General features: G+C 37.4%; 2 protein-coding genes across 6 annotated transcripts in view; one reads left to right on the top strand and one right to left on the bottom strand.

The window, feature by feature from the left end:
* Positions 1 to 77: 77 nt before the first annotated feature.
* On the bottom strand, positions 78 to 17,779 carry PHF10 (PHD finger protein 10). Of its 5 annotated transcripts, none has more exons than XM_033056645.1 (12): positions 17,650 to 17,779; positions 15,018 to 15,124; positions 14,339 to 14,469; positions 13,463 to 13,546; positions 12,403 to 12,536; positions 12,142 to 12,291; positions 10,959 to 11,068; positions 9,428 to 9,581; positions 6,827 to 6,982; positions 1,977 to 2,085; positions 1,517 to 1,705; positions 78 to 305 (listed from the first exon to the last, which is right to left on the bottom strand). In XM_033056645.1, the coding sequence occupies exons 1-12, from the start codon at positions 17,716 to 17,718 to the stop codon at positions 220 to 222; spliced, it is 1,479 nt and encodes a 492-aa protein (XP_032912536.1). In that variant the 5' UTR covers positions 17,719 to 17,779; the 3' UTR covers positions 78 to 219. The 5 variants fall into 5 exon arrangements, with proteins under 5 accessions (XP_032912536.1, XP_032912537.1, XP_032912533.1 ...); XM_033056646.1 differs by having other exon boundaries at positions 13,463 to 13,540; positions 17,650 to 17,744; XM_033056642.1 differs by lacking the exon at positions 6,827 to 6,982.
* The window catches only part of ERMARD (ER membrane associated RNA degradation), a 29,590-nt gene continuing 26,721 nt past the window's right edge, over positions 15,131 to 17,999 (top strand). The window contains exon 1 of the mRNA XM_033056639.1: positions 15,131 to 17,521. The gene's annotated coding sequence lies outside the window, so the exon portion shown is untranslated. The remainder of the gene's footprint in view (positions 17,522 to 17,999) is intronic.

A 17,999-nucleotide genomic window follows, 5' to 3' on the forward strand; every position in this document is an offset into this window, starting at 1 on the left:
TCTCTTTTTTTGATTGGGAATTTGGCTTGCCTCTCTCAACACCTGACAGGACATTAGTGACTTGTATCACAAAAAAATCATTATATAGACAAAGTTTATTTAGTAAAAAGGAAAAAAAAAGTGGTATTGCTCCTCTTATAGAGTGGTTGATTAAATAGCACCAGAATATCACTTTAATTTGTGCAGTTAAGTTTTGGACAGCAAGTTTTTAGGGCTTTTTTAGCCCTCCTTGCTATTTTTCCCCCTTCTTCCTCCTCTTCTGGGTACAGGAGGCTCTTTCTGACAACAGTCACAAATCCAGCGACCTAAGGAAAGAAAGTTATCAATCATTAGGAAACTAAGTTTGTTACTCTCTCAACTATTTAGGCAGCCCGTCACCATTTTGTTAGGTGCTTATCTATTTGCAGTACTTCCTTTAGTGCAAACAACCAATACTTTTAAAATTGAGTATCTTTTCTATAAAGCAGCATACACAATTCCCCTGCGGACTCATGGCTACAGCAATCTTCATGGACCTCAGGAAGTGCCAGCACTCCAAGGAGGTTAATGACTTTACAAATGATGCTCGAATTTGCCGGTCATATTTTCAGGTGAACGACTACAGTTTGAGGTCATAAAGTTACCCAGAGCAGAAATGAATGGCAGTTGGGGAAGCATTTAACTGTTTATATTACAACAGCTGGAATCAAAGGCTGCTTTGGTAATTTTATAGTTTTGTAGACACATAATCTGTTTTCATTATATTCTTAGGTCAGCCTCGAAGTGAAATCAGCCACAGAACCTGTATGAAAGTGACAGCTAGCCCCTGTGCTTCCCAGAATGGAGCAGTGCCATGTGTTTTAAGTACTGTCCAGGGAATACTGCCACTGAATACGTATTCATGAACTTACCATGGACTTAGAATTACATGTAAAGCAGCAGTACCACCTGTTATTGTCTTTCTACTGCCCTGAGTTGGTCACATGATATGAGTGACTGGGCAATCTAAAGCTACTGGCTTGCCTGCCTATCAAGGAGGTACTTGTGCTGCAGTTTTGATGATTAAGAACAAAGAAAAGGAATGAAAGGGTTTAAAGAGATATTTAAAACTATTAAATTGAGACAAATATTTCATTTAGAAGCTAAATGGGCACAATTAATATGAAAGCTATACTCTAGCAATATGCAGCAATATAGTTTCTTTTACAGGTTTCTTCAATGAAAAGAGGTAATTATTCTCAGTATTCTGTGGATATGGAAAAAATAGTTCTGAGTGAGCCTGTTTGGATTATGCTGTAAAAGCCAATTATATTTCCTACACAGGAATTGCCAGGTTTAACTGTGCACAACCAAATATACAGAAATAAAGCTTAGTAAAAAATCAGGTCCTATAGTGTGAATGCTTTCCTACAATGTTTCTTACTCTTACCCTTCACACTTGTTTTAAACTATTCTTTCAAAAGCAGTGCATGTATTAATTCTGAGAGTGAGCCCAGGACTCGGAAGAAGTGGGAAGGGAACAAGTAACTCTTATTACCTGAAGGGATAGCATCAAGCCCCACACAGAAAGTGTGATAACCACGGTCACATACATCACAGAACATCATTTCTTCTTCGTGGTGAGGCTGCCCACATATAATACACGTTTTACACTCCATACATTGCCAAGGGTAAGTCTTAATCATAGCAACAAGCTCCGGGGTCATATCAAGGCAAGAAGGATGGCCTAGATGAAAACCAGTATTATTACTTTTATGCCTGAAATGGAATTTAAAATCAGTTAGACTGTTTGCTTTTACCAAACATGAAGCTTAGCTCACCTCCTGGTGAGATCCCACTGAGTGTGAGAGCACAGAGAACATGAAAGAGAGGTGAGGTCATAACAAAGGACAGAAAAGGGAACTGAACTCTTGCTGTACATGGAGTACACCAAATATGTTCACAAACAGATCTGTCAAATTCCCTTAGGAATCCACTTAGTGTATGTAGATACTCACCACTGTTGTCACACTGGGAGCAATGTATAAGAGCTTCAGGTTTTCCTTTCTTGTTGGACTCCTTACCCTTCAGACAAATTCCACATATAGCATTTGGAATGACCTTTGGCTGGAAGGGTAGAAGAGGGCTATAAATTCATTCCAGAAGAATTTACAGATTCAACAGGAAATGTAATCTATCTCCTTAACTATTAAAATTAATAAACTGTCTGTCAGGATGCGTGAACCCTGAAACACGTGACAATCACTGACAAGCAGCAGCACTGAAAAAAAGATCACAGATTTAACTACAAAAAATTTTGCATTTGTCATACATAGTGAGTTATATGTAAATCCAATTGGATCAAAAGCACATACTTGACTCTTCCTATTAATTCATGAGCTAACACTCTCCTCATGGTAAACTAAAAGTGACATAGAGTGAAAAATTTCAGGAAGATTCTTCCAATATAGAATACTAGTTCATGAACTTCTGTGTGGATTTCCTGTTTATGAAGGAAATTCTATATATTTTTTATTTGCATTACATTTGTCCTACTTATAGAAAATTAATTACAAAAGCAAAAAACTTTTTTTTTTCTGTCTTCAGTTTCAAATTATCTGGTTAGCTATGCTGTACAGGGCTGTATTTCTTTTACCACTCCTTCTTGTATCCAGTCATAATCATATAAGAAACAAGAGCCTTGCATTTGACTAGAAATTTACAGTTATAATTTTTCTAGGTGATCATCTGGAGTGTGTCTGGGTCTATGAGATCCTTTTAAAGGGTAAGAGAAATAGCAGGCTATTACAATGTGGAACATCTGCCTACGTATTCTGTGTGCCAGTTCCATAGATACACCAAGAGTTTCATGGTGATGAGGCCTGAGGAAGAAGTAAGGCATTCTGAATTTCAGAAACATGGCAGTAGTTTCACTGTTGAGCTTTGACTGCTGTGTAATGAAATTAGTGAGAAATGTAGTCTACAATTAATGTACTCACTGATGTTAAACTGAGTAGTGCCAGTTTTAAAAAGCAATGCTGCAAAATCCCAGCTAGCAGAGGAAGCCCAAGGCTTCTATACAGCTTGTCATAAGCAAGAATCTCAGTCAACTACCAACCACAACCAGGGAGAAGAACGAAGTTTAATTTTAAAACAAATTTTAAAAGTGAAAACACAAATAAACAAATAAATAAACAAACAAACAAATAAATAAGTATAATTACAAAGATTTTTTGCAATACAATTTCTCTTTAAGTGTGTTTATTTCCCCAGCCAATTTTTGATAGCACCTAGCAAGGTAATTAGTATTTTGACTCATTTTTAAAGTCTCAGGATGCATTGCTTTAGGTTTTCTCAAGTTTTCTGTGTGCTTTTTATGTGAAAACATGGCTACAGCCTGCTTCAAATTGTTTGGTCTAAGGAGTTTTATTCAAGAAAGCAAAACACCACACCATATGTTCATAGGTAACTTCCTTCAAAAGATGACAGAGGCATTCATAGACACTTTTTTTTGCTTATTTATTTTAAAAAAGCAAAGTCAACCTGTTTTATACATAAATATAATAAAACAATAAAAGAATAGGTCTAACACACAAACATCTCTACAAAATAATAAATATAATGGAAGCAAAACCACGCATAAACTCTTTTACTGTTAACTATACTACGTGTCCTACATGTATACCTTTATACCCTGCTCCTCCCAACAAAAGTGGCACATGCTTAACCTTGTCAGTGTGGCAGCATTTACCCTTCCATTGTTTAGGTTAGTTTTAAAAAATTGTATTGTAATCTAAGAAACCGAGCCTTTCTAGAATAGCAAGCACACTTTTCTAATCAGACTTCTGGCTTGCTACAGATTTGTATTTTACTGCCTTTAATATACAACAGCACACTCCCCAGCACTCTGGCCAAAGTGAGCTGCTTTTTGGACACATCTAAGTGTTACAGGTGTGTGCAGTTCGCATTCTGATACACGTAACTCTCAAGGCAGACATTGCTACAGATGCATTTATTACAATGCTTCCATCTAGTCTTAATTCACTAACCTGTATTCATTAGAAACCGTGCATATTAAGGGGGAGGGGGTGAGAATCACAGCCTTTTAATAATAAAGTTTCAACAGTATGGAAGTATTTTTACAAAACAAAAACAAATTTTAAAAATCGTGACTATTCACATTTTAATCCAGTTCCATTCTACCACCGTAAATGGCTTTGAGAAATACTATAAAAATGTCTGTCAATTCCAAATGGGAAGTCATAATATCCCATCTCATTAGGAGTAAATTTTGCTTTCTATATCCTCATCTCACTGGGATAAGATAGAGAAAATGAATGCAGGGTCAAAATGATGACTGTGCTGTGTAGGTTTTCACTTCCATGCTGCTGTGCTGCAGCTCTCAAAGTAAGCTTTCCAACTACACCATTTTTATAACATCCTATTCTGAATGCAAAGCGTGACATTTTCATATACAGTGACCCAAAACAGAAGTGTTGCAAAATAAAGATATTCAATACATTTCAGTTTTATGTGCAAAAAAAACCTCCTGTACTTTTAACAGTACCCTGTGTGTGCAATTGTAGCAGTCAGTCCTGCAGCAACAGACTCACTACTCGTAACACGACAAAATGTAAAACACACGCTAATTGTTCTTTGTTAAAGAACTGACAATAAGAAAGACTCCATATAAAATACAATTTTTTTTTACTTGAAAATAACTCAGTGGAAATGTATGGAATCCTGAAATACTCATAACATTGCTATAACTATACATATATATGCTGATGCCATAGCAATTGTCCCTCAAATTTAACTACATGTAACCAAAAGATTAGTGTCCTACAAAAATAGTCCAATATTAGAGAACAATATAGAACAAAAGTATTATAAATATTTCACAGGGAAAACATTTTGAATCAGTTAAGTCATCAGCTAAAAGTGCCTTAACATGTAGGCACATATGGTAGGTATATTGTTATCTGGTGTTTTTACAGACTCACAAACAAGAATTATTCTGTCTTGTTAAAACAGCTCATGTAATTTGGCTTATTGCAAGATTTCAAATATTCCCACAAACAAGAAAGCCAGTCCTCTCACCCTCCTAACATCATCATCACCCCTGACTGAACAACAGTCGTGGATGGTGATGCAGGCAGGGTATGTTGACATTGCAAAGACGTGGCACTCTAATATGCAATTTATAAAAATACCTTGTTACTGAGAGAATCAGTGATTTTGAACCAATATGTAATTGTTATAGGAATCCATTTTCAAAATGCAGTGCTGTATACTACTCTTGCTCTTCTACAATTTTAAGTTCAAAACTTTGCTGAAAAGTTCTGCTCCACCAGTTCTCTCTCTAGGCATTCGTAAGACTATTAAGCAGATTGAACTAATTAAACACTTGGGCATCTCACAGCTAAGTGAAGCTTCTGTAAACCAGTGACAATTTCTAATGTCAAGTTAAACAAAGCTAAAGCAAAATTTCAGCCTTCATCTTTGGATTTCATGTTCATGGGAATACTGAAATGCATTCTATGTCTACAACTTCTTGCAAAATTACATATAAAAAAATATATATATATGTGGTAACCACAGTCTAAATCTACACAGTTCACACATTTCTTAGTAAGTTCCTGAAAACAGAAAATGCAAATGGACCTTGCTGTCTGTAATGAACTTGTACAGACACTGTATGTAGAGGAAATTTATCAAAGCTACCCAATTCTTGTTGGAAATTAGCTTCTTATTGTAAATTATAGTTTATTTACTATTAACTTGGTAAACACAGATAGTAAATATTTATAAACATAAAATGCAAGCCATCAACAGCTCACTTTTGCTGAGATAGATTCTCAGTATGTACGAACTTGTCACTGACAAAAGTTCCTTGTCCCATAACTGTCAATAAGCTTTCCTGACTGATAAACACTCAACCCTATCTTAACTTAGTGCTTTCCCTCTTTATGGGTCTATTCCTGCACCCATTTAAGTCAATGGAAAATTCTAATTCCTCTCAGCGGAACAGGTCTAGACAATTATGTGCTTTAAATGTGTTACAGTTTATTTAGATTCTGCCTCAGTATGCAGAATAGTAACACATAAACACAAAAAATGCTTGTCTATACCCATTTCTTCTGAAAAGTATTTTTATCATATTTCTCAAAATTATTAGACAGGAATACTGAAGATGAGGGTCCTAGGTTTGGCAATCACTGCTTGATAGCTGAAATGTCTTAATATCTTCACCAAATTTCTAGTTTAGATAAAAGCATATTGCCCACAAACACTACTACATAGTATGAGCCACATAAAAAGCTCTTTTCCAAACACCATTACAGGGGTTACATAGTTACCTATACAGCTGAAGTAAGCTTTTTGCCTTCCATCCTATACATCATAACACTGCAGGATAAAAGGCTGTATTTAAAATGAATGTCATAACAATATGTTCAGCCATACAGCTGCACTTTACAGAACTGATCTCTAGGTATGCTGCCATACGAAATAGAAAAAAAATAACCATAGTGAGTGCTTGTTTCAAACTGGCACATACTTCTGGCTGCTATGTTAAAGCAGACAGAAACATGTTGAGTTCCAATGATAAATCCACAATGGATTTTTCTACTACTACTGCCTATGAATCTAAGAAGTTAACCCAATAGGAGGCCATTGTACAGCTAGGGTAAAGAAAAGCCCCACACGAAATATAAGCAAAAGGAAATAAGGAAGCAAACAGATGGAGCACACAACAGGAGAACAGCTAGTGAAGTACAGCAAGCAGAAGTTCCACATTATTGAAAAAACCAAATACTTCAGGAAGAAGCTGGTGAATAAAATTCGGTCAGGGGCTTTTTTCTTCTACCTTGTACCCAGGAACTGATTTGGGTAATACAGAACGTTTGGAACCATCTTTTCTTGGAGTAGCACTTTTGTCTCTTGTTTTTTGTCTTCCCTGAAAAGAATCCTCCTGGTTGTCTGTGGCGCAATCACCTTCAGATACATTGCCAGACGAATTGTCCTATAATAAAAATACCATAGCTATATTTTTTTATTTTTTTGGATAGACAGACAAGTCTTTCCTATGCCCCTTAGAGTCAACTAAGGTAAGAGAAGGATATGTCATTCCTTCTGCAAAAGCATGGGGTTTATCACAATCTAGAGCACCTTTGTTTACAACATTCATAATCTGTTTTTTTCTGGCTTAAGAGACTGGCATTAGCAAGAGCAGTCATATTTTGGCAGTTGGTCTTTGTACCAGTATGGGGAGCACAACAGTGTAATTCTCTGTAGCGTTTTCATTAGAAGTCAGCAAGAAATCAACTAAACGCAACATGCCGTTTACAAAGTAAAGGGCCAGCAAAAAGTTTAAAGTGCCCTTGTCATGCATTTAAAGCGTACAAGGACTGCCTTGAATTAAACATGTGAAGGTTTGTTTTTGCCACCCTCACCTACTCTTTTCACCAGGAGCAATTTAATTTGGACTGCAGCAGAAGAATGCCATCAATGGCAAAACACACTTCCACATTTAATACAGAACCAAACAACAGAATTTATTTTGAAGTTAAAGTTTTTTTTTTTGAGGAATGAGGAAGCAAGAAAGCGGGGAAGAGGTTCAAAGAGGGTGAGAGATCAATGTAGGCATAATTAAGAGCAGTAGCACAAGACTTTTCTCAGAAAAGTGTTAATAAAGGCTTCCAAAGAGCTCCAGAAGGAAGCAGTATGATTACCCACATTTATTACAATAAAACCCAAGAGGCTAAATAACAATGATGCCCTAGAGTAAAACACACTCTGTAAATAGTAATCAGCCTGTGCCCCATGTCCTGAAATCAAAACAGACAAAACAAACACAGAGCAAATGGCAGTGTAACACAAAAGCAGATGGAACTATTGGCAACAAGAAATTCTATGTTTCACCATTGTTTTAGGGGAAGGGTTATTTACCTCAGACCCACTAAAACACCACAGAAAAGGAAACTGCTACCAACTCCAACAATGGAGGTGGGGGGAGGAGTGAAAAAGGAAAAGTTATAAAGCATATTGTGGGGCTCATCAGGGAGATCTGACAAATGGTAGGTAGCCCAAATCTGACAATGTCCCACCTCTGTGGTTTTTCTGAACTATATGTCCCCCTCAATGACTAACTAGCTAAGAACCCCTGCTCCCACAGCCAAAACTACTTCGCAGGAATCTGATTACTAATCTTCCACACTTCTCTACACTTTTCAAATTCAGGGACATTTTTCTTTCTGCATCCTGTCACCAAAAAAAAAAAAAAAAGATTTCTGAGCCTCTCTGAAAAATCAAAAAGGTGGTCTGCTTGGTTCAGTTACTTTTCTTTACCATTAATGAGAATGGAAGTCAGTGGAAAAGGAAACTGGGAAAAAATAGTTAAAGACCAACTGACCAACTGTAAAAAGCTGGAGTGTGATTAAACCAAATTATGAGTTATTTAGCATACTATGTTCATATGATTTATTCTTCTCAAAAAAACGCAAGCAGAAACAGCGTATTAAACACCTAGCCCTCCTTCTGTTAACCTACATGCTGACCTTTCTTTCTTCAATTATAAGTATCTTACAAAATTCAAAGAAGATAAGTATTTACATGACAAAATTTAGAATTGTACATACCCACCATCAAACATGTTCATCAATCATGCTAGAAATTGCTAAATGCACTGTGACATTCCACTGCTGTTAAAATTAGGTTTAAACTTCTGGAAAAAGATTGTCACCAACTTAAAAACTGAAGCAATACACCAATGGTTCAGCTATACCTAGCTAAATTGAATCTCAGTTGGTTCTCGAGCATTTAAAGTACTATCAAGGTATGTCTGTAAAAGTTAACTGTTAGCTGAAACTTAAGGGAATTTTACATTTGTGTAAGTGGAGAGAACATAAATATCTTTAAGAAGATGCACGGTAAAGCAAAAAACCACAGTGCTTTTTACCTTCTTTTTTAATTGGAATGAAGTAACTATTTCTATACTGAGTACTTGCTGCTTCCACATCACCAAAAAAAAAAAAAAAAAGTTGTGAGGCTATCAACATCTTTGCTTTGCAGACAGATTCTGTGGGAGTTCAAACAGCAAAATATACTGTGACTTGAACTATAGTATTCATTGTCCTCAGAAATGCCAGCAACTTCCCCTTGGGAAAAAGGGCATAATGAAGAGCTGCACTGGGAAATTTCTTCAAAATTTCTTTAAACAAAACAAAATAAACAAAAGAAAATTTAAAAGAGGAAGAAAAGGCCTGAAATGTCAAATATTTGTTCCATTTACTCCAAAAATGAACCAAAACAGAAAGCAATAGAGAGTAATGTCATGAAATAAACAGAAGTACTAAAAAAGGTCTTTCCTTCATTTTGCAATTGTTGAAAGATTCTAAGAAATCAATTAAACTAATGAAAGTGAAGGGAAAGGATTTTTTTGTTCAAGAATACTTTCAATTTGTCTCACCGAATTGCCTTTGGTTTTCCTTTTTTCATCACCTCGCCCTTCCTCCGCATCATCTGAATCTCCATCACTGTCCAGTGTAAGCAGCTCCGGATCCAAAGGAGGTTCATAAAGAGCTGTGTTTAGCGGCAAATAACGAAGTTCATCTGGAGAGTATCTGAAGTTAAATAAATAAAATTCATTAAGTCACAGAGTACACAGGGACTTTAACAAGAAAGAGCCTCTCTTTTTTTCAGGAAGGCACATAGAAACATGCGGTTCTGAAAACAAAGGAAACTAATTTCTCTTCCCAAATGTGATACCATGTATAGTACTTGTCTTCTGTGTAGAGCAGATATTCATGGAACACAGGTGCATTTGCAAAGTTTTAACCAATCTATGTTACTACACCCAACACATCATACACTTTGCTTATAAATCTACAGTGCCCTATAATGTGTACAATTCAAACCCAGGGCACAAAATCATGTCGGACTACAGCTGTACAGCTATTATTGCGAACAAAAAAATGTATATGAAAATGTAATTCCAGAAGAATGTAAAGGTGTAATCACACTGCTTATAGCCAGATATACAGCTCAGCATGCATAATCTACCCTTTTTCTTTTTAACCTTAAAGACTAAGAAAAAAGTGAAAGTCCATTGCAAGGAACAGGATACTATTTTGCTGCATATAATGAAAGGTAATGTCCTTCACTGAGATGGAAAAGCAGTTTCACTAACAGCTTACTAGTGCAAAATAATCACAATATGAAGTAATTTAAATTCCATTGATTTAATAAAATTGAAGTCCTTCAGAAACGTCCTGTAACATGCAAATTTGGGGTAGGCTGTATGAAGACACACTGGAAGGACTAAGGCACATGCAGACAAAGAGCTTCTCTACAAAAAGCCAAGTACATATAGCATGAATACCATCTCTATTGTACAACAGTAAGACTTCAGCAAAATCTTCAAATCTGTATGGATTTGTTCAATGGTGACATTTTGCTAGTAAAATCTTAAATTTATGTCAACAGTCAAGTAACACTTTTTCATTAAATTTAAAGGTCCAGCTTGCAATGTGTTTCTATCTTACTTACAAACCCAATGTCAAACTTAACTAGACTGTTTTTTCTTAAATAGTTTCTAAAAATTCAAAATAGAACTGCAAGACTGTCACATAGAAGATATGAGATCAAAGTGAGCATTTCATACAAAAACATTAATTTTAGCACATGTGCAGAGGCAGATGATAAGTAAACAGGAGGGTGGCAAGAGTAAAATCAGCATCCCTTTTCACCATGGTAAATAACTGAGTAGCCCAAATCTCAGGCACTGCAGTACATCAGCAGAGACACTGCTCTTGCAGTCAGTACTGTTTAGCTGACACAAGCTGTCACACTATGCATCCAAATTTGAAGACTATCAAGTGTCTCAAACTAAAATTAATTTGAAACCTTACAGCAAAGACACTGAAATATTTTCCACCTGCTAGATGCAGATAGAAGAGATCAATGCAACAGAACTGGCAGCTGGAATGCTTTTAAAATACCTTTTGTAGTACTCCTGGAACTGGCCGGGTATGAGAGCCACTGGATAAGGACTAACCTTTGTTCTCTCTGTAGGCAAGACTTTGTATTTTCCTTGAGGCACCTGGATAATCTGTATTGTTTAATATAAAACAATGACATTTTTGTTTCACATACAAACAGCAGAGCCATCCTCACTAAATACTCCTCCAAGTATTTTTTAACTTGCCAGTTTTACAGAATTGGAACCTGAATTCTCCCATGAGAAATTCAATTCATTAAAATGCTAAGAGATCCCACTCACAAAACAATATAATGGATTAAATCCAATTCCTAAGTATCTTGTGAGCTGAACAAAGATTAGGTAAGACCCCTTTAAACAGTATATTAAGAAAAATAATTTTGAAATTAAAATCTAGCAATTGAAACTGTAAAAATTAACATTGGTAGCAGCATCTTTAGCACAATTATCACTATTGGTCCATACTATTAAAAAAATCCATTAACATAAATATATGGAAAGGAGAAGCTTACACAATAAGCCTTCCTTCTCTTAGAAGGAAATAGAAGTAATTATCCACTACTTTGTCTCTAACATGGTCAATACCAGGAAAATGAAAGCTCTCCATAATTGTCTGCCATGTAACAATTTGCAGAGAAAACTTTTGCTTTACTGCCTTCATAGAAGCAGAACAGCACTGCTTCAAAATGCCAGATAATTTTTTTTTAATTGAGCATAGAGGCATCTAAAAATGCAATACAAAAATAATACAACACCTAACAAAAAACAAGGGCATAATATTGATAGGCACACTTTCAGATATTAGATGGTTTTCCTTTTTACATCAGGTATTGTCAGGCAAAATTTTGGAAGTATTCAAAAGAAGGATTAGATATTTATATGAATAATCAACGTTTTTAGTTTTATGCTACTACTATCAAAATAAAGACATTATAACAAAACAACACTGAGATTTTTAAAGCTTCCTCAGACAAGAATTTTCAAGTTAAAAAAGTCCTCAGGTTCAATATATTTGAGATTATTATTTTAAGCAGTAGAACCCATTTAACAGCAAAACTTTAAGTCTCTGTATGAGTGAGAAAATAATCAACCCCATTGAAAACAGTTAAAACAGTACCAAAACCAACTTCACTAAAACAAGGACCTCCCTCCTCACAATTAGTAAGAAATTTAAATTTGCCTACATGTGTCTGTAAATCAAAATAGGCTCTTCTTTCTTCCATCCGCTCTCGGTTTAAATTGCTGTTGAATTCTGCAGCTTTCTTGGCAGCTTTTTTAATATATTCTGGAACTTTACTGGCTTCTACTTTCTGTGTGTTCTGCTGCTGCATTTGCTGGAATAAAAACAGCTATATTAATTCACATATATTTCACTATCAGTTTGAGAAGAACCTTGTCTCACCCTCCCATTGCAGATTTGGTTCATGCAAGCGGTAATTACTTACAGAGTACTCTTTGTAATGATCTGTAATTCGCTGCCGTTCTTTCTCTTGCAGTATAACAGAATACTCAGCATGTTTGGCAGGGTATTCTTTAATCATAAGATCAATTACTTCATCACTACGCAAAGCTGTTAGACCTAAAATAAATAAAAGCAAAAATGATGCTAGCTGGTAAAAGTAACTGTAGGTTATTTACATCCCACAATGACCAAGCCACAATGCAGATCTCCTCCCCTGAAGGTTCCAACACAACTGATCTCCAAACATGGACAATAATAGCATAAAATGATTTATGCCACTACCACTGAAGATAACTATAATTTTAAAAACAGGGGTAGTTAACTCAGCACACATCTCTATTGGATACATGAGACAGAATGTAATGTTTTAACTCTATATATAAAAATTAAATATGGTTCTCTTATGCATAGTTAAGTTAAAAAAAGTAAGACAGCTCACAGGTAAGAAATAAAGGTGGTGTACTAAAGATTGTTAGCATATAAAATGACATTACATTTTCAAAGACCCATGATACACAGAAAAGAAAAAACATGGCAGCATCATTTAAACCCTAACATGTCCATATCAGAAGAGTAAGAAAAAAGTCCTTTCAATAGAAGCCTCAGAAATTACATCAACCCATTTCAAGTATATTCAAGTGCCTTAATATACACTCTTCTGATTTCTAATTTCTAGAAGCTGAACCATTTAAGATACACTGATGTTTGCAGGGCTCCAATGCAATGCAGCAAAATAAGACTAATGTATATAAAGACACCCCATACACACAGGCATATGCAATATATACCACGATGTATATATATACATACAATGTATATATATGAGACCACACAACTGATCCAAAACATATTTTCTAATAATAAATCTGGAATACTGATACATGATGGCAAATTTACTGAGCTAATAATAAACCAGCTTTAATTTCAGAAATTATGCATCCAGTTGAGAGGGATGCAATTCTTCTCTACCAAAACGAACCCCCTTTTTCAGAGTGCCATACTTTTTATACTGTAATAAGAAGTCTAAAAAATTGTTTTCTTACCTAGTGTGCATTGAGTCTCTGTGATAACATTTAGTTCTCTGAGGTAGAGTTTCTCCTTGTGAGATAAATCTCGCCTTTCTAAATCTCAAAAAAACCAAAAAAGAGAAATAAAAATGTGTGCAGTAACTGAAACTCCCCCATAAACACTGTCTAAGTATTTCAACAGGTTTGTTTCCAGGCAGCTAGAGCCTGTAGAATATTGCTATTCCAAGAAACACGACAACTTAATAAATTAATTTTAAATTTAACAAACAATGTAGGGTCATGGTAAATTTTCTTGACCTATAGTAGGTCAAGACCCTGCCTATAGTTATGATTTACAGAAAAAATAAAGAAACCTGATGTGTAACTTCAGATGCAGAAAATTTTACCAAGCGCTAACAGTACAGACTTTTTTCTTTTACCAGACTTTTAAAAATAAATTCCCCAACAAAAGAGCCAGACTGGACAATTCTGAATAATGAAGCTCAAATAGTAGAACTTCCACAAATGTGTTCTTTAATATTCTTCCACAGTGCAGGAATGTTGCCACAATTCAGGAAACAGAATACAGAGCTATAGTAAGAAATCATAAACAAATCACTAAAAATAAAACTGACACCAGTTTTCAAACAGTGCTTACTGATCTAACTCTCAAATCAGCACTGCTTGCAAATTTCCAGTGGCAATACTACAAAGTCTTATATTACTTTGAAAACCAGTGGATACATTATATTTTCAGTAATGAAAATATAAAGCACAAGTATAATCCATGTCTGTTTTTCCTGGGTCTTTTTATTTTCCTAGCTAGCTTATCCTATAACCTAAGAAGCACAGATTACATCCAAACTGTTTAAGTACACAAGCTTTTAGAAGAAAAACTTTAAAAATAAATACCTGGATATTTTCTTTTAAAGGAAGTCACACCCAAATATTCACTGACTTGTTCCTGAAGCATATAGTATTCTCCTGTTTCATCGGGTGGCCATTTGTATTCTATCAAATTTTCAGCAGGAAAATAACTATACCTAAACATAAGAACAATGTTACAACAAATCCCAACAATCCTTAAGAATACTACTTACATCTCTAGAAAATCAGTAATTCCTATTTCTTTGTCAATTAAAAATATCTACAAAGTTGGACAAGTACTTTAGAACGCTGCATCCTGTTAACCCATTTCAAAAATCACTTTGTTACATCCAACCTCACATATACTTCCCTAAACCACCATTTCCCAACATGCTAAGAGACTGACATCCATCATAATGGAGAGGACATCAGGAAAAGCAACTACTATAGAGTCAAAATTCATTCAAGTATGCAATATTTTAAAAACAAGTAAACCGTGCTTCTGATTGTAAATCAGATGTAGCACTTTTTGTGGTACTCTAAAATAAAATGTCTTAAAATATGCTGGCAGCAATAGACATTTAGCTGTTTATACGACATCACCTCAATTCAGAAAGATGCATGAAGAATACACAAGTAATGAAAAAAGACCTAAAATGTAACCATGCTGAATAATAAAGTCAGACTTGCAATAAAAAGTGGGAATTGTAAAAAACAGTACTACCCAAGGTCTTGGCTGGAAGTTTCACAGCTCCGAGAACTGTCCCCTGAGCCCATACGCCGTCTTTTAGATGGCTGGCTGCCATCATTGGAATTTTCTTCTGTGTCATCCTGAAATGAAAATAAATATGAAAAAAAATTGACCACTCCCAAGATACAGCAAAACACAAATCAACATTGCAAGGCAATCCACAGTTTAAATATACTTGAACTGCTAAGCCATTCTGTGACAGTCTTAACAAACAACTCACAGGACAGTCTACACAACATATTATTCTTTGCTATAAACTACCTGCATGACACATGGTAGCCCAGAAGGAGAACTGGGTGGCTTCTCACCTGTGGTGCAGTTGGAGCTCTCAATAGACAGAGCTGTAGCTCTGACCACCAAATTCAAAATTCCTGATGTAAACTACCTCTGGCACTTGATCAGACTAGCACTCCAAACCAAGAGCAAGTGCAAAAAAAAACCCCAATTCCTTGCTGAGAGCTGATGCTTACAAAACCAGGGAAAATATTATCAAAAGCAACACAGGAGTTTATAGGTACAGAGTTAAAAATAAAAGGAATGGTATACAGTTTACAAAAGATATCACTACAAGCAAGTAGCAAAGACCTGTGTCTTGAGATGAAAAAATATACAGAAGAAAACACCAAATTGGTATTACAACAGACACAAAAGAGAACAAAACTGTTACAAGGGAACATTCCGATAGGTGTCATTATTCAGATCTCATGCGATCAATATAACGAAAGGGAATAAAGAGCAAAGAAGAGGAAAGAGACCAAAGCAAAACAAAGACTTCTGTAAAATCCAGAAGACAGTGATGTTGTGTTTTCCACTGCTTTGTTGTCCCATAATGCTGTGAAACTCCTACCTGCATTATCAACAACCTCCAAGCATTTAGTGACCAACACTGCCTAATCATAGTTGAGATACAGAAAGGAGAAATCTTTAAGTGAATTGCCTACTGTAACCAGTAGTTGCATCAAGAACAAAACAGTTCTTTAAGTAACTGAATCATTAAAGTGGAGAAGAGTGAAAGTATCCATTTCTTAACTTCTATGAAGTTTAAGCAAGAGGAATCAACCTCACAGAAACAAAAGGATCAAGCCCAACTATACTTTCTTATTTAATAATGACAACAATGACTATTAGGTCTACCTTTGCTAATGTCTTTCATTCTAGTATATTTTACTTAACATATTACTTGAAATATTAATTTTAAAATATTCCAGCAAACAAGAATATGTTACTTTTATTAAGTAACATTCCATAATGTTATAATCAAGATAGGCCATAGGTAAAAAGCATTTATCTCACGGATTTTTGGCTTATTTCTTTTTTTCCGCTATTATTAGCAAATATTTTTCTTCCTCTTTAAGGAGCAAGAAGAACAACTTTCACGCAGTAATAAAAAAGCAAAATTTAATGAAACTGTTTTCTTAGTGCTGCGATCCTTAAAGAAGCAGTATGCAGCATCTCCACTCATATTACCAATAACGCCACTTCTTGGTATTGTTGAGAATACCCTGTATGAACTCCGAAGAATGAAGCAGCAGTCCCCAGTCAAAACAACATTGCATTAGAGTATTTTGTGACACAGCTGTCTCATCGGTAGTTCATTTCTACTTCCCACAAGAATATTAATGCAAATCCAAATCTTTTTAACTGCTACACAAATGCCTGAACAGGGCCAAAGCAACCCTCTGGTATACCAAAACCTCCAAGAGACTTGAAAACGTCTTTAAACGACAGATCTCATCCTGACAGTTTGGTGGAAGTGCCTGATATCAGTTTCTCCTTTTGCTTTGTAATTTTTCATTTATTAAACCTGTTATTGTTAAAAACTATGAGTATCTGTATCATAAAAAGATCAGTTCTCTCCTTTTCCATTTGCTTCCTTATTTGCTTAAAAATTCAATCACACAAGTCCAGCTTGTAGCAGACGATGAAGCGAAAACATCGGCAATCTAAACACTAAATGCTGCTCAAATTAAAAAAAAAAAAAAGGATAGCTCTGCTCTGTGGCTATTTTTACACGAAAAGTTAAACACTGTCCAAAAAAGCCCCTTTCTCCCCGAAAACGGGCGTTTCTGTAAAAAGCTTGTTAGTCCTTACGAAACCTTACAAACTTTGGTACGTCTATCCCCGTAAGATCTACGTAACGCTCCTTCATTAAGCGATCGAGAAGTCTGAACTACCCGAGAGGGGTTTCAAGGAGCGACTGCCGACGTGCGCCGGGAGTCTTTAGCGCCACAAGTGCCCGCGGTGCCCGGGATGCGCGGGAGCAGCCGGCTGGGCCAACGCGGAACTGCCCGCGGCCAGACCCAAACTTTCCCGGCTGCGGCGCTGCCGCGGCGAGGACTCAGCTGCCGCGCCGCCCCCGGGCAGACGCCGAGAGACTTTTGGGAAGGAGGACGGCCCCGGGCACGCAGCCCCACAGACCCGCGCTCAAAGTTCGGCCCAGGGCAAGGGAGGCCGCCCGGCTCCCCGGCGGGCGTGAGGTGAGCCCGGGGCGGGCGGCTCGGGTGGGAGGCGCGGGTCAGGGCGCCCAGGCGCGGGGGCCGTGCGAGGCCTCCCGCCGAGGCGGCAGTTGCGCCGCAGCTCCGCGGCCGCCGCCACCCGCTCTCACCTTGAGGGACTGCGCGCCGGGCGTGGCCGGGTCGCTGTCGCAGAGGCGCGGGGACAGCACGGCCGCCATGGCCGCCGCCGGCTGGGCCAACAGGAGCGACGCCGCCGCCGCCGCCGCGCGACCGGGCCTCGCGCCGCGCCCGCCGGCCCCGCCCCCCCGCGCCCGGCGGGGAGCGGCAGCGGCCCCTACCGGCCAGCGCGCGCACGGGCGCGGCGGCTCCTGCTCCGCCCCCCTCCGGGCAGCCCGCGGCGACCCCGGCCCGCGCCGCCGGACCGGCACCCGCACCGATCCGGCGCCGCCCCGCGGGACCAGCGCGGGGGACCCGCCGCCGCCGCCGGTGCTGCAGCCGC

The sequence above is a fragment of the Catharus ustulatus genome, chromosome 3, assembly GCF_009819885.2.
Source record: "Catharus ustulatus isolate bCatUst1 chromosome 3, bCatUst1.pri.v2, whole genome shotgun sequence".
Taxonomy (NCBI): Eukaryota; Metazoa; Chordata; class Aves; order Passeriformes; family Turdidae; genus Catharus; species Catharus ustulatus.

What these genes read in the sequence shown, in the direction of transcription:
- PHF10 (XM_033056645.1), bottom strand. Translation starts at nt 17,718, where the DNA reads ATGGCGGCCGTGCTGTCCCCGCGCCTCTGCGACAGCGACCCGGCCACG. An exon ending in CTTTAAAAGAAAATATCCAG is followed by an intron (nt 13,547 to 14,338) that starts GTATTTATTTTT and finishes GGTTTTTTTGAG; the next exon opens with ATTTAGAAAGGCGAGATTTA. An exon ending in GCTTGATGCTATCCCTTCAG is followed by an intron (nt 306 to 1,516) that starts GTAATAAGAGTT and finishes TTCTTTCCTTAG; the next exon opens with GTCGCTGGATTTGTGACTGT.